Source organism: Labeo rohita, chromosome 5, assembly GCF_022985175.1.
Source record: "Labeo rohita strain BAU-BD-2019 chromosome 5, IGBB_LRoh.1.0, whole genome shotgun sequence".
Taxonomy (NCBI): Eukaryota; Metazoa; Chordata; class Actinopteri; order Cypriniformes; family Cyprinidae; genus Labeo; species Labeo rohita.
In genome coordinates, this window is record NC_066873.1 from 31224864 (window position 1) to 31248605 (window position 23742).

General features: G+C 36.3%; 1 protein-coding gene across 1 annotated transcript in view; it reads right to left on the reverse strand.

The window, feature by feature from the left end:
* The window catches only part of cemip2 (cell migration inducing hyaluronidase 2), a 34319-nt gene extending 13769 nt beyond the window's left edge, over positions 1-20550 (reverse strand). Inside the window, 12 exon segments of the mRNA XM_051108906.1 lie at positions 589-717; positions 1313-1382; positions 3211-3416; positions 3504-3716; positions 4197-4211; positions 4213-4367; positions 7910-8098; positions 8191-8360; positions 15497-16064; positions 16220-16360; positions 17624-17975; positions 20336-20550. Of these exon segments, the coding sequence (XP_050964863.1) occupies positions 589-717; positions 1313-1382; positions 3211-3416; positions 3504-3716; positions 4197-4211; positions 4213-4367; positions 7910-8098; positions 8191-8360; positions 15497-16064; positions 16220-16360; positions 17624-17954 (2187 nt within the window). The 5' untranslated portion in view covers positions 17955-17975; positions 20336-20550.
* Between the last annotated feature and the right edge of the window lie 3192 nt (positions 20551-23742).

Genomic DNA, 23742 nt, shown 5'->3' on the forward strand with positions numbered 1-23742 from the left:
CAATGTCTGGTATCATTTGAGTAATACAGTGCCAGTGTAGTTCTCTGCACCTGGACAGTCACGAGTCATGACACTAAGCACACGGCTTAAGCTAGCCAACATAAACAAGCGGATAACAGAGAGCTATTGTAGAGGGAAATGTATGTGTGAGCACCCTGTCACACAAAGCACATTGTGTGGGACTTTGAACAATGATGCATTTCAGAGAAAGAACGAAGATGCCTAGTGTATGTGCAATAAAAACTTGAACTCATAATTGATTGCATGAGTCTTTCCTGAAGCCACATTTAATAAAACGTTACAAATCCCAAATGATTTATGAACTGTATTATTATGAGCCAAAGGAAGGAAATGCTAACTTCACCACAGGGAGCTGGGTATTACATGAATATTGAGAAATAGCGTTAGCATTGATATTCAGTAATAAACATCACCTGAAGATAATTTTAAAAAAGAAAAAGGCTCAGAATTCACTTACAAATCATAAACTCTAATTATCCTGAAGCATTGTTATTATTATTTCAAGGTTTGTTTCGCCCACCGCCTTGTGAGTTTGACATTAGAGTCATAGATGTGGCATTTGATTACCTTAAAGTTGGAATGAACACGGTTGTTAAAGAAGATGCCCAGAGGCGTGAGCTCAGCTTTTGTCTCTGGAACCAGTCCATGAGAATCACCTGTAGAGGAATTGTGGAAAACGTACCAAATCCCTGCATCCTGAGAGAAAAAAAAAACATGGGAAAATTAATATACCAGGTATTTTCATAAATATTTTCATATCCTCAACATTTTCTGAAGTCCTTCCACTGACAGTTTGCTTAGAAATGGCCTATTTTGTACTAGTGGAAAGTGTGTTGAATAACATTTATTCTTGAGTCCTGATTTCTGTCACAGAAAGAAGCTTGAGATTTTCATAGCCGGGTCTGCTGAAAGCACAACTTCATAAGAAGCTTTTCTTTTAATAAAAAGTGTGGAGGGTACATCCTTTTATACACAAAACCTCAAACAAACAAAACAAAGCACGACAATACCACCAGTCTGAACAGATTTTTGTTGGCAAACACATCTTTAATAAAGAATTGAAATGAGAAGATGCTATCTGTGATTACATAACCGCCTTGGTGTTTTCATCAGTATCACAGAGCTGTGGGCATCATTTCAAAGAGCACAAATTGAATTAGAGAAAGTCACAGAACAGTCATCCTATGATGAAATACAGTGAAAATGTTGCAAACAAACAAACATTTACTTCCTGTTCATTGCATATCATAGTGAATATATTTCATTTGGTTATATCAAGGATTGTGCATACCTGTGATCCAGCTGCTGAGTTACTGATCAAATGATTATTGGGGTGTGCGATCCAAAATGTAGATACTGCCCTAGAAAACACAGGTTAGATAGGGTCTTTAAAATGTGTGATCATTTACATGCATGTACATAACACATCCCACATCACAGTCAATATTACTCATAATCAGGGAAATATTGCAGTATGCCAATTTTAGTGCATTAGTGAATTTAGTGTGGTTAGTGAATAAAACTGAATCCCCTAACCCTAACCCTAAAAATAATACAAATATTTGTTGGATAATTTAATAAAAAAAAAGAATACAACTAGGAAAACTAAAACATAACTAAAATATATTGCCATGAAATATATTTTTTATCTTTCTTTTTTCCTACCCAAGACAAAATAAAAATAGCCATACATTCATTTTAGTCTCAGCTTTTAATATAAATTTATTATAAAATATCTTTGGCTGCACTAAAATATTAAAACTACAATAACAATTTAATTTTTAATTAAAAAAAAAAAAAAAAAAAAAAAAACTACACAACTATAATAATTTGGGTAAAATAAATAAATAAATACATAAATAAAACTAATGAAGATCCAGTAAAATATTAACACTGCCATTCAGAAATTTGGGATCAGTTTTTTTTTTTTTGAAGTCTTTTATGCTCATTAAGACTGCATTTATTTAATCAAAAATCCAGAAAAAAAACACTATTATTGTGAAATATGTAAAGTAAAATAACTTTTCTATATGAATATATTTTAAAGTGCAATTTATTCCTGTGATGCAAAGCCGAATTTTCAGCATCATTACTCCCGTCTTCAGTGTCACATGATCCTTCAGAAATCATACTAATATGCTGATTTATTATCAATGTTGAAAACAGCAGTGCTGCATAATATTTTGTTGGAACCTGTGATACTTTTTTTTTTTTTTTTCAGGATTCTTTAATAAGTGAAGTTAAAAAGAACAACATTTATTTAAAATACAAATCTTTTGTAAAAATATAAACTACCATTTAAAAGTTTGTGGTGAGTACATTTTTTTCATTCTTTTTTTAAAGAAATTAATAATTTTCCATTCGATTCACCAAGGATGTGTTAAATTAATAAAAAGTGATAGCAAAGACTTATTGTCAGAAAAGATTTATATTTTGAATAAATGCTGTTCTTTTAAACTTTTTATTCATCAAAGAATCCTGAAAAAAGTATCACAGGTTGCATAAAAATATTAAGCAGCACAACTGCTTCCAACATTGATAATACAAGTAATAAATCATCATATTAGAATGATTTCTGAAGGATCATGTGACACTGAAGACTGGAGTAATGGCTGATAAAACAGGAATAAATTATATTTTCAAATATATTAAAACAGAAAAGCATTATTTTAAACTCTAATAATATTTCACAATATTACTGTTTTTACTGTATTTTTAATCGAGTAAATGCAGCCTTGATGAGCAGAAGAAAATTCTTGGAAAAAAAAAAAGAAAAGATTCAAAATCGAACTAATCCCAAACTTTGGAACAACTCTGAAACATATTCCAACATCTGTCTTCATCCTTAACATCTACAGCTCTATACACAAACACATGCACGCTCCCAAAACATTTGTTATCCTTTTGTAAACAGCACCTCCTCAGCTATCCCCAGCCTGGGACATTTGGTGTTCTACTGGCAGGATAAAAGAAAAGGACTAATCGCTGAGACTCAGGAAATGAGAGCTCTGTTCTTTCTCCTGTTATTTGACCGAACAATACGGCAGGTCACACTGCCAAGGTCAGTTACCCAGAGCAGAACGAGCACTCGCACCTCACAAGCTGAGAGGCTTCAAACAGTGTGAAAATTGGCTTTACAGGTCTATCCAGCAATATTAAATAAATATATGTGAGTTTATGGTATCTTACTTGCACTCGTTTGCAGGAGACGGTACATATCCCTTGTGTACCCTGTCTGTAATTTCGGTGCACATGCTATCATTGCGGTCGGTAGGAAGAAGGGTTCCCGGCCTGGTCAACAAGCCAAGGTTATGGAAAAATACGTTCCTTTGTTCAATCCCATCCTCCAGGAAAAAACAATGTCCCAGCGTAACATAGCCAACTGTGTCCCTAACCTGTAATACAAGAAAGATATCATGGTGAGTCAAAATGAGATCAATGTAAAAAAATACGGTAAACTAAGGCATATATATTTCTCTCACCAGCAGGCCGTTAGTGGCTTGTATGCCGACACATCGGGAAAAGGAGTGATGAATGGAGAGGGAGTCCAGATAGGTGGGGTCAATGTAACCCCCGCGCTGGTCCACATCTCCACACCCATGAAAGTTCACAGGGTATCTGCCCTTCTCCCGCTGCTGACCCATGTTTTTCAGCTCAACCTGAGATAAGTGGACTGATGAGAAGTTCCCCAAAATCTGAACAAGATCAAAAACAGGCGATCAAAAACACAAGACAATGAGCCAGGACATTTTTTTATATAGCTCAGAGCATATTCTTCTAAAGGAAGAAAATCATATACACTTAGGATGGCTTGAGGGTGAGTAAATCATGGGCGCTGGACTTGCCAGAAAACATAAGGACTGCTGCATAATATATGGTTGCTCATTTACATAATGTAAACATTGACCCGTCAACTAGTCTGCTAGTAAAAAATGACTAGTCGTATAAGTGCTACTGTGTTGTGGTGTTTCATTCTGCTGCCAAAAATAACACACAAATGTAAGATTATGCTTTCACTTCCTTCTATTAAAAAAAGAAAGAGCTATACTCAATTAACTAGAGCAAACCCCAACATACAACAGCCTGTGATTTCTCCGCATGACAGCACCAGCAGCTTAGTGTTAAATAAACACACCACCGCACACACATACACACACACAGACCCTCAAACAGACCTTGATGTGTCCCCCCGAAGGTGTCGTAGCTGAAGTACTGGCACCAATTTTTTCCGTAGCAGGAGTTTTCCATTTCTCCATGAATGAGGATATTCCTTGAGAGGAGAGCTACCTCCGCTCTCATGTCCACACCGTCCAGTATCTCTCCCACGTGAGTGAACTGAGGCTTTCCTGAGAAATTCCAACACATAAACACACCCCATAAAACTCACTGAATAATATCAGAGTTTGAACATATGATATGAGAGATTTACCTTAAATAATGAACTTGTACTGAACCTGAACTTGTAAATTTCAAAAAAGAAAAAAAAACAAAACAAGAAAGACAATAAAGCTGCAAGTAGCGATTATCAGGGTTCATTGGCTTTAAGACATCTAAGCACATAAGGAAAACATTATTTAGCAAGCCTGTAACCACCTACATCAATGATTTAAAAAAGCATTTTGGTAAATCCAGGTAATTTACCTTAGAAATATTATGTTTTTTAGCAGTTAAGACTGTTATAGCACCAACTGTGGTCTCTCCTTAAAACTTTGCATGCTTGTTTAGAATCACCTGTCACATGTGCTCACCAGGTTTTGTGAAGTTTTGAGTTCTTCTTTAAGCTTTATAGGATTTTGGGTACATTTAGACAGGCCTCTTTTCTAAACAACCCCATTATTGCTTCCCAAAAGGCTAAATTTCTACATTTTTTGATAATTATTAACCTAGAGAGTCCAGAGATTTGTACTGCAGTGTTTTTTTCCAGATTGCTCACAAAAATACGTTTTTAAACATCATCTCAATTATTTAACAAATGATTTGATTGACAGCAGTGGTTCTAGGAGCAAAGTTGTCCAGAAGGAGGAGTTCTATCATATTATACGATTATTGTATGTATGTGTGAAAAAAGCACACAATGTACAATCGTTTACGTCCTTGAAAAATGCAATATCATTTCAAGGGCTTTAACCAGTTTCCCCCCCATCCAGTGTCCAATGTCTTTCAAATATCTCTCAGACCTTTGAGTCAAACAGGCCCACCGAGTTTCGTTCTTATCAGTCTCATTGTTTAATAGGTGCTCAAACTTCATCAGCCAATGGTGACCATGTTTTTGGAGATACGCAAATGTCCTTACTTCTGACACTTTGGATCACAACCATGCACAGCAATTTTCATGTTGATAGGACAAATGATTGCATAGTTATAGACATTTTTATAGTTTTTCCCTTATAGTGGCCAAGTCCCATGATTTTTTTTCCCCTGCGACCTTAGATTGAGCTCTTACATAAGTGCTCTGAGTTTGGCAAAGATATCTCATTCTGTTCAGGACTTATAGGCATTTTACTATAAATAATCCTGCCACTTTCAAACATCTTGGCATCCCTTCGCGACAATAAGTTCAACTTTTTTTTTTTTCTTTTTTTTTTTACAATTACTGATATTCACTCTCCAGGTAATCTTTCTGCACTGGTTTGATTTTGATTAGACGGAAAATCTAAGACTAGTTTGCAAAAGTAGCTTTTCAAAAAAAAAAAAAAATCCAAAATACCCAAAAATTTCTCAGATCGAATCGGAGGCATATGCTTTTCCGACATGAGCCAAGGATTCCAGCGACATAAGACACTTGAGCCTGCGATTGACGGTTTAGGAATTATGAGCAATTTCGTACTTTTGATCGCTATACCGTCCCCCTCAGGTTGATTCCTTGGTGATGTTGTAGGCGGTGTGAGTACTACCATCCCTCCAAGTTTCAAGTCTCTATGACTCACGGTTTGGTCTGCTCTATCAGTGGAGTTCGCTGATCCTTGGCTATTCTAACAATTACAATAGTGTTCAGCACTACACGCTTAAACCCCTAAAAATAAACTTCTTGTTTAAATATTTGTATTACCTGATTACATGAATTACGAAGATGAATTAGGAAGAAGTGGAATAAATGAGTGGATAAACTTTAAAAAATAAATAATGGATCCAGGAAGGAAAGCAACCTGACCACACATTCAGACTGCCCTTTATGCACACCCAAAACGCACTCCGTATCCTTCCTGACGGAAAAGGGCTGGCAAAAGCTTTGCCAACAGGACACAATGCACAAGGTGACATTTAAACTACATCCTTTTAATAAAGGCCACATACTGAAGACATTTCCAATTCTCCAAAGGAATTAACATATGAGCTGGGAATAAATGACCATATTGTAATACATACACAATACACCCCAGCAACTGTTTGGATACTTAATAATGTATAAACGTTTTAGCATTATACAAAAATATCAACTCAAGTGACATTTATTTTAAAGATATAAAATACTATTGAAAGGTCTGGGGTCAGTAATGTTAAAATTAATTCTTTTATTTAGAAAGGATGCATTAAATTGATCGCAAGGGACAGTAAAGACATTTAAAATGTTACAAAAGATTGTTAAAGAATCCCGAAAAAAAAAACAAAATCACAGTATCCAAAATAACAATAATATTAATAATCAGCAGAACTTTTTACTCAAGTAACACTGTTAATGACAAAATTACTATATTTTCATTGTTTACGTTTTTGAATTTTGCCATTTTATGTAAATGTGTTTTTATGGAATAAAAATTTTGTTATAACAGATCAAAAATAACACAGACTGTGTAAAAACTGTAAAAAATTTCAAAACACTTTCTGGGTTAGCAGGATTAACACATTGGTTGAGTAGTTAAAATGAACACAAAATGTGTTGCCCTTATCTACACAGAATGTGTTAAGACCAGTGTAAACACAATTCAGAGAACTGTTTCTTAACACATTACATGTGTTATAAATGTACTGCTGAAAACACGTTATAAAGACTGTGAACTATGTAATACTGAACTGTGGAGTTAGACCGTCGAACAGTTTTTCCACCAGGATTTTTTTGGGCGGGCCTGAAATCATGTCTTGATGACACGCTGGAGACACTGAGCATGGGCCCTCCCCTAACACTACAAAAACTAGAGTCCATTAGCATCAGTGGTTCGCCCACTCAAGCAAGTTACTGTCATTGCTGTTAGTTACTACAGCCTACAGTTTGCTAGCTAGCTATGCCTTTGTCACATAAATGGATGTATGGCTTTGTAAATCCAATTAAGTCGCTACAGGGAGTATCCATGCAGGTTGTAACGGCTTTCCCACAAGTGGGCGTGGTTAAAGCACTGGCAGCAGACACGCTCCCAGTGCTTCAGAGCAGAGAATACAGCTTATTCTTTTCAAGATTTTGACAACTTATTTACTTGCTGTTTTTCATTCAGATTTGGCGGAGTGGTTTATAATTTTTTTGTGGTGTGACAAACTCGGAACACATATTTAATATTGCTTTACACAGACTTTAAGAAACAACACAGGTTGTGTTGATTTCACCACATCCTTTTTAAGAGTGCACTTTCTATTTAGCGAAACAACATTCACACATTTGTATAACTTAAGTGTCAAACTTCCTATGCTCAAAGACCAGATGGGACATGGAAAGCAATTACTGAAAAAGCCTTTAACAGGGTGGAGCACATGATGGTGGAATTATCTATATAGCCACTGCTGGCATTAGGTCAGAAATGACAGATTGTTTATGAGTTTCTGGTAAACAGCCCTCACCCTTTTCCTGTCTCGAACTCAATGACACTGTCATCACTTGATTCAGGACAGATACACTGTATTGCCACAAAAAAAATGGAGGAAGCACATGCTGTTCAGTGCAAACACACCATCACCTCACCTTGAATTCGAACCTGTTTCCGGTTACATTGGGGACACGGGAGCAGGGTGAATTCCTCTGCCTGATGCATGGAGTAATCTGTGCTGGCCACCACAATCCGATCGCCTGGCTTCCAGCTGCTAACATCATCCATCAAGTTCAGAACCACTTTATCCACTGCATCCACCTGGAAGCCTGTTGTAGGGTAACCTTTATGGTAGAACAAAAACCAATGTAGGATTTTGCTTTAATACATTCATGTTCAGTACTGTAGATTATACTCTATGCTTTCCAAGACATACCATTTTTCCACTCGCTGTATGCAGTAACAGTGAAACCGACCCCATCCACAGTGACAAAGTCTCGGCGAGCCAGCGCCTTGCCACCTGTGTCGTGGTTCTCGTGTTCTCGTACATCTTCCGTGCAAGAATCATTTCCTTCACCGATTACTGAGACCAACGCCCATGCCTGCCTAAAATAGAGATGGAGGATGGAGAGAAACAGCTAGTAATGGACAAACACATGCAAGAGAAAAGATGTGACACAGATTTGGAAAAATAAGGACCTGTCAGTGCACTTCAATGTGGAAGTGATGATCAGTTATTGCACATAAATGGAACATAATGGAAAAGAAGCTAAAAACTCTTGGGTGAAAAAGCCAAACACTGTCAATAATGAATGAGAATGACTAATTGAATCCTGCCTTCCTATTATATATCTAGTCAGCCCATTAGTACAGTGAGAAGTTGTCACTCAACTGAAGGCAAATTCATTTTGCTGTCATCAGTCTATGATGATAATATAAACCAAAATGTGGAACTGTTTGAAGAAAATCATTGCTTTCTGAAAAGAGCACCATCTTATTATTCACAATGTTAAAGGATTTGAAAATATTTTTATTTACTCATCCTAAATGTCATTACTGCATGATTAAATTTAAAGGGATAGTTCAGCCAAAAATGAAAAATCTGTCATCAATTATTCACCCTCATATCGTTCCAAACCCACAAGACTGTTCATCTTCAGAACACAAATTAAGATATTTTTCATGAGATCCAAGAGCTTTCTGACCCTTCATAGACAGCAAGGGTCCTACCACGGTCAAGGCACAGAAACATGGTAAGGACTTTGTTAAAATAGTCCATGTGACATCCATGGTTCAACCGTAATTTTATGAAGCTATGTGGATAGTAACTGTTTGTGCGTAAAGAAAACTAAAATCTAACTTAATTTAACAATTTCTCCTCTCTTGGGACAGTCCGCCACCATTATTGAGAGTAGGAGGTAGGGTTGTGCCGATAGACGGTAGTGCGGAGAACTGCTTCTGGGGTGCTTCAGAAACGTCCCGCGGCGTGTAAGGTATAAACACAAGCATTTACTAGAGTGGCCGCGTCACAGAGCTGGCTCCAAGGCACCTCCATCAGTGGGCATTTAAATTTCTAGAGGGGCACAAATCATGGTGAGTGGGAGGGGGCATTTTGGGTGGGAAGCGTTGGAGTTGCTGACGCTCGCGAAAGTGTGTAATTGCTTTCTTTAATGCGCGCTGTTTTTTTTTATTTCACTTTCGCTTTCAAAATCGATCACATTCAGCAAGGGGTGAAGAGGATGGAACAGTAGCTCATTTTGTGGGGCACGGCGCAAACGCCCCCCTTTGCTCCGCAGGAATGTGCTGCTAAGGAAATGTAAGCATTAGAAACTTAAGAGTGTTTCTATTAAATTGTTAGCATGATAAGCACAAATTAAAAACATTAGGCTGCTTTTAGCCTTATGCTGGTGTTGGTTCACTTTCCGGCAATGAAACTAAGTAAGTGAATGAAATAAATTAACACGATAATATTGTGTATCGGCGATCTCACAGGCTGACAATAGGACAATATTAAAAATTGAGCATATCACCCAACACTGTCTATGACGGGTCAGAGAGCTCTCGGATTTCATCAAAAATATCTTAATTGTGTTGCAAAGATGAATAAAGGGCCTATGGGTTTGGAATGACAGTAATTAATGACAGATTAAACTATCCCTTTAAAGAGACAGTCAACCCAAAAATGACTTAATTTCTTCTAAAAGCACAAAAGAATGTATTCTGAGAAATGTCTTGGTGCTTTTTTTGTCCATACAATATACATACATACATATATATATATATATATATATATATATATATATATATATATATATATATATATATATATATATATTTTTTTTTTTTTTTTTTTTTTTTTCCCCTGTTTCCACAGAACAAAGTCAGACAGATTTGAAATGTGACCCTGGACCACAAAACCAGTCATAAGGGTAATTTTTTTTAAATTGAGATTTATATATCATCTGAAAGCTGAATAAATAAGTTTTCCATTGATGTATGGTTTGTTAGGATAGGACAACATTTGAGATACAGCTATTTGAAAATCTGGAATCTAAGGGGAAAAAAAACATCAAAATATTGACAAAATCCCCTTTAAAGTTGTCCAAATGAAGTTCTTAGCAATGTTTTGACCCATACAATGTATTGCTAGCTATTGCTACAAAGATTCCCGTGCTACTTAAGACTTAATGAATGTCTTGACCTTTTTACATAATTCATAAATGATTCCCCCACAGAATACATCCAATCCTACTTCCTCTCTCCCTATATGGCATAATTCAGCTTTGGCAGGGATGGAATTGAAATGAGCGGGAAAAAAGGAGGTAAAAATACTATAAAAATAAAACTGGCTCAACAGGCTCTAGAGCTACTGGAGTCAGCTTCTGTAGTAGCATTAATACTTCCACTATGATCAAACTGGAGTTACTTCTTCAAAGCAACTAGGTCAAAACTGCTATTTGTTATACTGACGCATACAAGCGCTAAAGGCCAAGCCTCGAACACGAAATCCTCTAGAGGTTTGGAAAATAATGTCTCATTGAACTTTCTCCCATTAGAGAGCGTGGCTCACTGCAGTTTACAACAAGTTAATAAAATCTTTGTGGATAAACAGAGTGACTAACTACTCACACCGAGACCATTAAGGCCAACATAGCTGCTGTGAAGTGGGAGGTCTATGATGGCCAGAAACCATTGTTTTATCTTTCTTATTTTCATATTTTAGCAGCCACCAAGGCAAGATTACTTCAGTTCTCAGAATAACTATTATGTCTGACTAACACAGAAATCTTTCCTGTCTTTTTCCATCTCGTTCCTGGCTATTCCCTTCTCTCAAAGGGGAGAAGAATGTCTAATATCATTAAAGAGTGAATCGTCATTCATTTCCTGAACTCTCTAAGGCACTAAAACTTAAAAGTCTTTGTTTAACAGTCATGGAACGTTGTTCCAAAACAGCAGGCAGCAGTCACTTTCATGATTCCATGATGTCAAAACCTGCATGAAATTTGTGGAAATAAACCGTTTTCCACAATAGCACAACAAACTTTTTCTTCAACAGATACAAAAACACCAGGGATCATATCAGTGATTCTGAAGGAACAAAGGCCTTTTGTCATTTAGCTGTTTTGATGCTCCAAATATGATGATCACCTTGCAAAAGGAATACTTTTTGCAAAATAGAATCATATAAAAATCTAAAATCTAAAAAAAAATCTAATATAAAAGGCCATTTCTTAAAATAAGAATGCTATTATTATGCCAAAATAAATGTTTGAAATCACACAAAAAAATTACTGTATTAAATTAACAGTTTATCTTCTCCTACCCATTATTAGAATACATTTAAAACTTTATATTGCATTACATTATTTTCTACTTTATAAAAAAAAAAAAAAAAAAAAATATGCACAGCGCTGCAACGCACCCCCTCAGGAGTACCTATGGAGAGCGGGGGGGTTAGACTTGGACAGGCTGGTTCATGTTGCGCAAGTTTTCAGTTAGATTGTGCCAGATTGTTCTGTTTTGCAAAAGAGAGCTGCCAAGTTTGCATGTTTTCATCAGAGATGTGGTGAGTCTGACTGGTAAGGGGTGGAAAGCAAGGGTAAAGTAAGGGATTTCTGGGTCTTCAATGTGTCAAACTGAGGTTTTCAAATGAGTAAATTTAAGTTGGTTTTCCTGTCACACCTACTATAATCATATCCTCCCCACTAGATTCACTGAAAACCACATAACTGCAATGGCACAAAGTCAGTAGTCAGCAGACAGATAATATTTCCTCATATGATACTCTTTTTCTTTGCCTTCGAGTTCTAGTTCTGTAACAAAACACAGAAAGCTGATTTTCATGTACTTTGCCCAAACTAATGGTGTCTAGAGACACAGTCTGCAGCTTGAACATTAAAATAAGCATGCATATTTTCCACATTTCCAGAAGTAAGAGAATGTTACACACAAGTGCCTTTGCAGTAGACTGTAAAAGTAGGCTTTATGTCTGGAGGAATTTCGATATTTGACACTAAACTCTTTACATGTTGCATGCTAATACATCCCCTCACTGAAAATCCATACTTTTCTATCTGCAGTGTAACTAGAAGAGACTCAGCATCTGGTTCTTATGGCTTTGAGCTCTTTAAAAATCCTTGCAGTGAGATATAGACAGATACACACGTCAGCTCTTTTCAAACAAACCCTGGAAATATGCCTGTTTAACCTTTCACCGGCATTTTCCTGCAAAATACTGCCGTTTGAAACACTGGGAGGCTTCTTTAGATGCGTTTCTGTGGAACAACCAACCAGTTAGGTTTAGCCAAAGAGCGCTACGGTCTATTAGCTACTAACAGTTGGCTTACATTTGACTGCTCATACACATACTGGCAAAAGTCAACATGCCAACTGAATAAATAAGGACTTTAATATTTGCTTTAAATTTCATGTTAATATTAATGTGCTGGATGTAGTGACCCCTGAAAGTATTTAGAGTGTTTTGAACACCCAAGTCACACTTGTCAAACCAAATGTCTGAATGCCACTGCATTCACAAAATTGAATATCAAACCAAGTGGCACTGTTTTCTCAGAACTATTTTGGCTAGTCTTGAGACCATTTTTGGCCAAATACAGGGTTGTAATTTTAAACAGAATATGAAGCCTAACATGCCACATTGTTTGATATTTAGTTATACACTGCAAAGACAATGTGCTGCAACCATCCAAATAGACTGCATGACTAAATGAGACTTTACAGGACAACAGGACACTTTCTGCTCTCAATCACACTAACTTCAAAGCTGTGCTTGGCATTATCAAAGCAAAAACACATCAGATTGGAAAAAGATTCTTTCCTGCTTCCACTCTCCAGAGATTCATTTTCCAGTAATACAAAACATTTCTGACTATAGTGATGTCTGAAGCAAATTTATAGGGAATAAATTTTGCACTGAACTATAATATAATTCCTTAAATTCATTTTGCAGAAAAACGTACAATGCATATTACTGACTGGTAGTTTTCAACACATTCTTACTTATCATCCTTAAATTTTCAGCTAATAAAAGGTTACAAAAAAATTGGATTAATGCTATTAAAAAAAAGGGAAGAAAAAAAAAACAATGTATTTGGGTTTCAACAAAAATATTAAGCAGCACAAATGTTTTCAACTTTGATAATAATAAGAAATGTTTCATTAACACTAAATCTACATATGTGACCCTGGACCACAAAACCAGTCTTAAAGTCCACTTTCAGAACAAAAATTTACAGAAATGTACTCACCCCCTTGTCATCCAAGATGTTCATGTCTTTCTTTCTTCAGTTGTAAAGAAATTATGTTTTTTGAGGAAAACATTTCAGCATTTTTCTCCATATAGTGGACTTCTATGGTGCCTGTGAGTTTGAACTTCCAAAATGCAGTTTTAATGCGGCTTCAAAAGACTCCAGATGTGGTTGTAAACGATCCCAGCCAAGGAGGAAGGGTTTAATCTAGTGAAGCAATAAGCTATTTTTATAAAAATAATACAATTTATATACTTTTTAATGTCAAACGCTCATCTAGTTATACTCTGCCTGAACTCTGTTCAGGGAGAGCAAGATAAGATGAGCGGTTGTAGATTAAGAAGTATTTAAATTGTATTTTATTAATAAAAATAACCGATCGTTTCGCTGGGATCGATTACAACCGCATTTGGGATCGTCTGAAGCTGCATTTAAACTGCATTGATGGTAAACAATTTCTTTACGACTGAAGAAAGAAAGACATGAACATCTTGGGTGACAAGGGGGTGAGTACATTATCTGTAAATTGTTGTTCTGGAAGTGGACTTCTCCTTTAAGTAGCATGGGTATACGTGTAGCAATAGGCAAAAATACACTGTATAGGTTAAAATTATCTATTTTTCTTCTTAAAGGCAATTTTGTCAATATTTTTTCACGCTCAGATTTAAAATTTTCATATAGTTGTATCTTGGCTAAATATTGAACTATCCCAACAAACCATATCAATGGAAAGCTTATTTATTCAGCTTAATTTTGAGAGAATATGAAGCCTAACATGCTACATTGTTTGATATTTAGTTATATAATGCAAAGACAATGTGCTGCAACCATCCAAACAGACTGCATGACTGCATAAATGAGATAGTAACGTCTGCACAATGTATGCGGCCTTTGGGATTCAGTAGCTGGAATTATGGTTTATGGTTTATGAAACAACAGGACAGTTTCTGTTCCTAAACTTCAAAGCTCTGCTCAGCATTATCAAAGCAAAAACACATCAGATTGGAAAAAGATTCTTTCCTGCTTCCAGCCTCCAGAGCTTCATTTTCCGGCTATAAAAACATTTCTGACTACAATGACGTTTGAAGCAAATTTATAGAGAATCTCTGACAGAGTTCATGGCAACATCCCTATACCTGATTAAAACAAAAAATGTGATCTCCCAACCTGAACAATTGAAAACTGCACAAAACCTTTCTAAAACAAGACCAGCCTGACCAAAGTGGGAGAATAGTAAGCCAGCTTTGGCTGGTTTAAAGGTGACATATCATGAAAATCAGACTTTTTAGTGTTTAATTGGGTCCCCAGTGCATCTACCAACCCAGAAAACACGAATAAGGACAGCCCAGTAACTTCGTTTTGGTAAGCCTTCTTCTGCAAGCATGTAAAAAAACTAGCATGCCTCTGGTAAAGTGGAAATAGGAACTTTTTATAATATTATCGCCCCTTAATCTGCACGTTTCCACACGTGTATTTGACAGTTTAAGTGCAATAATACATGAAAGAATTAGTTAGAACTTAGTGTAGTATCACATGTCCCGTGACAGCCGCTTTCTGTGCGTTCTGTCGGATGTGTGCGCTCAGAAAACCCTATATCAAAAGTTTAAACTGATATGGTCTAAAACACATAATTTCAGTGAAATAGACAGGATAATCAAAACCAAACAGATGTTTTTTGGCAGAATATCTGAGGTATGAGCTGTAAAGGTGCAGCTCTATTCTGGAAAAGGGGGTGGGAAGCAGCAGCTCATCTGCATTTAAAGTGACAAGCACGAAAACAGCGTGTTTCTGCTTCCACTCAAAATAGGCATTTTCAAAATGATATAATAAATGATCTGTAGGGTATTTTGAGCTGAAACTTCACTGACACATTCTGGGGACACCTAAGACTTATACTGTAAAAAGGGGCATAATAGGTCTTCTTTAAAATATTTTTTACAGTAGGGAGGTTTTCAAAAAGCCTTCCTTATTTACCTGTATTGGAGGTTATTGACATGGCTGCTGCCTAGAAGATCCTGGATGGTTTTCTTGGTCTCTTTCTGCAGGCTCTTAACCGCAGAATCTCCGGTGGCCAGTGCAACAATCCGCCCTGCAGGTAGTGACTCCAGCAGCTGACTCAGCTTCATACTGTCGTTATAAGATTCATGCGTGTCGAACCGCTCATTATACACCACCTCCGCTGTGTCCTGATCAACAACCCTCAGGTTAATTCCACGGCTGAAGTTCCTCTGAAAGGCATGGCCACCGGTAGTCAAACCTGAAGCGGGTACGGTGCGAGTGAGGAAGGTCCAGGACAGCCTCTCAGACCCGTGGAGCTCCAGAGTTCCTCCAGCATTCACACCCAAAAACTTGCGTCCCATCCCGGGAACCTCAGTCACGGTGGTTTCATCCGATCGGCCGACCAGAGTGATGGTAGCCTGGGAGCGATAGCGACATTTTGGACCCCCGATACGAAGAGCACCGCCATCTTCTATTAAAATGTGGCGTGTTCGTAACGTAATGTTTTTGGAGCCTTTTTTGTCATCAGCAAAGACAACCGAACCTATAATAAAATAAATGAGATGAATGAGCACAAAGATTAGTCTTAAAACCCAAAGTAAATGTTCTAGAATTCTCTTTTATACAGAAATGTACAAAAGTCAACAAGCCAATGTGTCTTGCAAAGGTGTTTTCTACAAATTGCACTAATGATCTTACCTCCAGCCTGGATAGTGATGGAGTGCAGGGTGGCAGATGAATCTAGGCGATAATGCTCACCACTGTGTACCACCACCACCTTTTTGAGGTCATGGCCTGGTTTCCAAGAGTGCAGCACAGGGTTGTGATGAGGGCAGTTCTCTACAAAAAGACATAGAAGGACATTTCAGAGTCTGAGTACAAGACGACTGAGTAGAGTTTTAAAATTGACAACAGGAATCAATAAGGCCTTTTTTTCTATTACGCCAAGCCAGTATTTCAGTTTATTACTTGTCCCATCACAAAAGAATGATCAACATTTATTATATATTAATGTATTTTAATATTTGCTTTGCTAGAAATAATATTTTAGGGATAATATATATTAAATCTTAAGTTTTCTTTAATTTTTATTTTAAAAGCTTTTTTATACCAAAATTTTCCTTTGCATTTTTTTTTTCTTTACAGAAAGAAAAAACTTGCACTGAACTATAATATAATTCCTTCAATTAATTTTGCAGGAAAAATATGACTTACAATGCAAATTACTCACTGGTCTATAATATTCAACACATTCCTACTCATCATTCTTGAATTTTCAGCAGCTAATAAAAAGTTACAAAAAAATTATATTAATGCTACTTTTAACCTAAAAAAAACAATGTCTCAGAGATTCAACAAAAATATTAAACAACACAAATGTAATAATCTTTAGCACAGGTATATTTGTAGCAATAGCCAAAAATACCTCGTATGGTTCAAAATAATCGATTTTTCTTTTATGCCAAAAATCATTAAGAAATTAAGTAAAGATCATGTTCCATGATATTTTGTAAATTTCCTACCATATATCGAAACTTAATTTTGGATTAGTAATATGCCTTGCTAAGAACTTCATTTGGACAACTTTAAAGGTGATTTTCTCAATATTTTGATCTTTTACACCCTCAGATTCCAGATTTTCAAATAGTTGCATCTTGGCCAAATACTGTCCTATCCTAAAAAACCATATCAATGGAAAGCTTATTTATTCAGCTTTCAGAAAATATATAAATCTCAATTTAAAAAAATCTGACCCTTATGACTGGTTTTGTGGTCCAGGGTCACATATTAAAATGATTTTTTGAAGGATTATGTGATACTAAAGACTGAAAGACTGCTGTAATGTTGAAAATTCAGGTTTGACATTGCAGGAATAAATTAAGAACATTCAAAATATATTAAAAAAGAAAACAGTTGTTTTAAATTGTAATAATATTTCACAATATACTGTTTTACTGTATTTTTGATGAAACAAATGCAGCCTTGGTGAGCATAAGAGACTACTTCAAAAAAAAAAAAAAAAAAAAAAAACGGAAAAAAAATGGAAAAGTTCTTAGTGACTCTATACTTTTTACAATAGAGTATGTGTCACTTTTGTCTTACCATCCAACACATCTTTAGAGGAAAGACTGAGGACGAGTATAAGAATCAGTAGAAAAACACAGAAGAAGACGCCAACACAAATGTAAGTGTTCTTCCTCTGCTGGTTCTGGGCACGTTCCCTTCTGCTCTCATCTTCAGACAGATTAAAAACCGAAGGTCGTGCAGGGGGCGGGACCGGGGGCTTCAATGGGGGCGGAGGAGGAGCCTTGACTGGGGGTGGAGAACGAACTGGAACAATCCTGCCTGGAACATATCCTGACGACCGCTGAGCATTTCCGTTGACAGGAGCCACAAAAATGGGGTGACTACTGGGGCCATCATTCACCTGCATGGTATAACTGTCTGCCACGTCCTATGAAGGAAAAAAAAAAGAGAAATACAAAGTTTGAGGTCTGTAGTATATTTGAATGTTTTTTGAGATATGCAAGGTTGCATATGTGTAATACAAATACAATAAAAACATAATATTATAAAATATATTTATAATTTAAAATAACTGTTTACTATTTTAATACATTTTAAGATGTAATTTATTCCTGTGATATCAGAGCTGACTTTTCAACAGCCATGCTGCATAAGAAACATTTCTTATTATCAATGCGTAAAAAGTTTTATATTATTTTGTGGAAAACTGTGATACCTTTTGAACAGCAAGCTCAAAACAAGAGCATTTATGATAGAGTAAGCAAAAAAAAATGTTTTTGAAAAACTGAAAAAAATTACTTCTTAAATATATGTGACCTTGCAACACAAAACCAGTCGTAAGTAGCACATATTTGTAGCAATAGCCAATGATACATTGTATGTAATTATCAATTTTTCTTTTATGCCAAAATCATTAGGATATTAAGTGAAGATCATGTTGTATGAAGATATTTTGTAAATTTCCTACCGTAAATATATCAAAGCTTATTTCTGAGTGGTAATACGCATTGCTAAGAACTTTATTTGGACAACTTTCTCAATATTTCTTCAAATTTTTTTTGTACCCTCAGATTCCAGATTTCCAAATAGTTGTATCTTGGCCAAATACTGCCCTGTCCTAACAAACCATACATCAATGCAAAGCTTATTTATTCAGCTTTCAATTGGTATATAAATCTAAATTTCAAAACAATTGACCCTTATTATTGGTTTTGTGGTCTAGGGTGACATATATGATATTACACAACTATACTACACTACCTTGACAGGCATCAAGCTTAAAGTTTTGTGGGCCAACCAAACTGGCATAAACTGTTCCGATCAGGTCTCAATTTCATAGTGGCATTACAACGTAATGTAAAGTGCAAGCTTTCTGTGGGTTTTCACGTTTTCGAGTTATTTACAAAACACATGGCACCAATTACGAGAAAAAAGTACTCAGTCGTTCAACCCGTGGCCCCTTCGTGCCACAAAACAGACACGGGTCCTATAAAGAAACTCTCCCTATAAAAGCCTGTCACACAAATATTTGCTTACCAATAACCACTCCAGCCAAATTCCTTAATTATCATTCAAAGACACTTAAAAATTCCAAACAGAGAGTCTAAACAATTTGGTTTCATTTGTACCAAACAGTTACTAATGCTTTCATAAACTTATAAGCTAGATTCCCCAGGGCTTTTCTAATCTTTTAAACATTAGGGGAGAATTGAAAAACCACTCTGAGCCCAACATCTGTTGAATCGTAACTCATTTACCATTATACTATTAAACTAACTTCATCTTTGCTTTGATCAGTGCAAAGATCGCACTATCACCAGATCCTGATCTGACCATCTGCAGCTCCTCAGCCATAAACGGAGAGGCAGAGCAATCACTATAACTAGGGAGGACATTCACAACCCCCCTTCTTTTGGGATATAATCAATACTGGTGCTTTAATGTGTCCCATCCCCCACTTTTCAAATAGTTTTCTCCCCTAGACAAATGAAATCACATTTTAAAGGGGGATGAGCAATGAAGCTCCCTAGTCTAAGGGGGTGAATGGACAATGGCAGGCTATGAGGAGAAACCAACAGGCCCTATTTGCGATCACCCAGAGAGGTGGTGTAGTCTACTAGCGAAAGTATAAATGAATATAAGACTTAAAATAATTAAAACATGCTCCGATGATTATTTGGGAAAGTTTTCATGGACACAAAAAACTCAATTACCAAAGTAAAGCACTTTTTATGATGGCCTACACTGCAAATGCAGAAACCGAATGTATGCAAAACCCCTATAAAAGCCAAACTCAGAGCTCAAGCTAGTCTTCAGCTGGTTTAGATGGCCGGCCAGTTGATCTCCCAGCATGACCAGCTGACAAGTGTCTAAAACCAAGAGTGACCAAGTTTTGAGATCAGCTAGAACGGCAAACAAGCTTAGGCTGGTTTACTGTAATTATTTTTAAAATAAGAATACGAATAATTTGGAATGACCATATTTAAATTTAAAAACAGCATTTGGAATTTCAGCCTTGCTCAGAAAAACATTAATTCTGCTTAAACGGTTTCAATAGAAACTGGTTGGCTACATCGCGCCCACTCTAAAGTTTACACAATGGCACAAAGTTTCATCAACTTCAGATGCGCGCGAACCTTCATTCTTCCTTTCAATCATGACTCGGATCTTGCAACAGATGCCGTAAACGCGCAATGCACGACTGAAAATCCGTTGAAAGACCTTCCTACTGTAGAGGTCTAAACTGGGGAGTCCCTATACAAGGAGACAGAGGTGGAGATCTCTTACCTTTCGATCTCTTTTCACTGTCACTTGCTTGGCTCGTCCGCTATTTTCTCTCTCAACCGTAGAGAGCCACACGCAACTCAGGGGGCTATTTAACAGGGACACCGCACTAAATGTGTTTTAATCTTCTTTTACATGGTGTTTTCTTTTCTGGGCTGAAGTCAGCCAGCCCCGTCCCAGGCGCGGCTCGCGGAGGAAGTGAAATTAGAGGCGTGCATTGTGGATGAGGGAGCGTTTTAGAACAAAAAGAGCGTGGAACAGCCATTAGCATGAAAAGCGGTGCTCCGGTGGGCGGGGCTTACCGGCTTTTGAAAGGATTTAATTTATTGTGAAGATTATGGTCGCATACAGTACAATCAGCTTCCGAAGAAGCACATAAAGGGAGTCTTGTTGTGTGAAAAGTGTTACTTTTGTCTCGTGGTGTCCGATTCGTGAACGAATCGTTCTTGTGAGTCGGATCTTTTAAATGAACCGATTAACAACTGGAAGGGAACTGACTCGGTTTTGAGAACTGAGCAGTGTACCAAAGCACAAACGTGTAGCTAAAAGTGTAGCTAGTAGCAATTTTTGATAGAACATCTGGTATTAATAAATGTTTTTTAAATTATGCTAAAACATTATGCTATTATTACATTATTACTAATGTAAATACACATTCAATTTACAAATTGATGTTTTTATAAGCTGAATATGGCTTAAAATCGGGGGGAAAAGAACTCGAATAGCAATATATGTCTGTCTATATTTTTTGGCTGTTTTAGTGCAAGTAAAATGCCTTTTTTATTACTGAAAACAAGAACATAGAGAACTATACAAAATATCAACAGTAGTGACACTTAAAAAGGTAATACCAAAAGTAAAACAGAGTAAAATAAAACAATTAAATAAATTAATTAATTAATGGACGGCCATTATATTACATAAGATTCCTTAAACCTTAAATGCAGAGCAAATTCTGACAGTCTTTATAGCTTTCTAATTAATAGCTTTTTTACTAATAGTCAAAATATCCAAAATAAAATGTTTCTCATTTGTATTGAAAAATGTGGAAAAACTTCAACAAAAGCGTAAATATCATTCCGAAATTCCTGAGTGTTGTGACCAAAATTACCAAAATAACCGTTTCACTGTTTCATCAGCATTCAAACAAAAAGAATGTTAACTCAACATTACCGCAAGTAAAATGCCATGCTAAAGTGTCGGGATCACGTCATTACGTAATTACGTTCTGACGTAAAGAATCACGGAATCGTTCAGTTCTTTAAAACGAACTGTTCAAAGGAATCGATTCGCTTCGAAACGAATCAGACTTCCCCTGCTTCTTTTCTCAACGCTGGGATAAATTGACCAATCACAGTCGTTTGTGATTACCGATTAAACCTTTTATTTTATCAGTTCGTAGATCTTGACGTAGCGGCTTTTCATCTACATAACAGGCAGAAATCTTTTAATTTAATAAACTGAAATATTACACTTTTTATTGTACAGATGTCTCCAACACGAATAAACTCATCCTGAGATTTTGAATGCGACTCAATGGAGGATTCGCCTTCCTGAGCCCCCGTGCGACCCCTTGAGGAAGACAACTTTTTCTCACAGAAGAATTAAGAGTGAGCATCACTGCAGCCCAACAGCGATCCTCGGGTGTGCGCATGACACGCAGGCTGGAGAGGTAGGAAAAAACCCATCTAACATTGCTTAAATCTGCACTGGTTCATAACATTTGTCGGAAGCATGTTAGGGATTTGACTAGTACATGATGCTTAATTTTCACCATAACATCCCTACCCATTTAACAACATTAATAACCTTATTTTATAATAGGTCTCTATATTGAAACTCGTCTTTATTGCCTTCTCCTGCTTTCTGTTCTCATCCTTTGAACTCATGTAAGTGCCTTGTCTCTAAACATCACCCCACCCTAAAAAGAATGGGTAACATGTGTTGTTAACTTCCATGTTCAAGGCCTCGGGCTTCAAAGGTCATTGAACCCAAGAGGTGCAGCTGACCTCTGGGCTGTTAAAATGGTCTTGAAAAGTGAATACATATGAAAGGTTAGGATCATTGTTAAAAACTATTCACTTGAGCTGCTGAGTTAATTAAATGCATGCCTCTCAAAACCCTGCTAAAAAATATTGGACACCATCACAAAATTTGTAATGGTTTACTGGTTATAATGGGACTTGTAGTGGTTTTAATGGAAACTGTAATGGACCCTGTGGGTTTCTACAGGTATTCGATCACCTATTGGTGGCTTGTTAAAACTACTAAATCCTAATGGGAATATGTTCCACAATACACTACAGAAAACCATTTTAATGGTTAAAAGTTGATGGTTTGTAATGGTATTTGTGATCTTGGACCACAAAACCAGTCATAAGGATCATTTTTTTTTTTATTTAGATTTATACGTAATCTGAAAGCTAAATAAACAAGCTTTCCATTGATTTATGGTTTGTTATGATAGGACAATATTTGACAGATACAACTATTTAAAAATCTAGAATCTGGAGGTTTACAGTAGGAAATTTACAAAATATCTTCATGGAACATTATCTTCACTTAATACCCTAATGATTTTTGGCATAAAAAGTTGATCATTTTAAACCATACAATGTATTTTTGGCTACTGATACAAATGTGCACATGCTACTTAAGACTGGTTTGGGTCACATTTGTAGTGGAAACCATTAGAATTTCTGTGATGGTTTCCATTGTTTTTTTCAGCAGGGAATGAGAAAAAAGATTCCATCACATTCCATCTTCAGTTAAGATCTGACTTTACCATGATCCTAACGAAAACCACCATAGGTACTAAACAGACAGAACTGTAAACTTGAGGTGTTTCAATTGACAACATCATTCTGAAAGAAAATGTTGCTGATTTATGACCACAAGAGGTCGCTTTAAAATACAACAGCTATCAGCAACATGTTGTAGATGAGGGCACATAAAAAAAACTTCAGCCAAGACTACCACAACTGGATTTTAATTCTTTTAGCTCTTTAGTCTCTGAAATACATGTTTATTTCCAATTTTGTATTACAACTATTTAAGATCATAATTACATACAGTATAGCATTTTTTTTTAAACAATGGGTGTTTACAAAAACAGAAAAACAACACGTCTGGAAAAATTGAAGCACATCAGTGCTTCAGTCTGACCAGTTAAAATTGAAACTGTGCCATACATAATATAATAATAAATCAATTTACATTGGCAATAACAACATTATCACCAGTTTCATAGTACAGTCATTCAGGAAATTAAAAAAAAAAAAAAAAAAAAAACACTATCCAAACGAAGGTTATTTACAAAGTGGAACAGGATGACAGTCCTCTTTTACATCTGAGAAGTACTAAGATCTACTTTAGAGCATCGTTCTGACATTAAATCACATCCTTCCAAA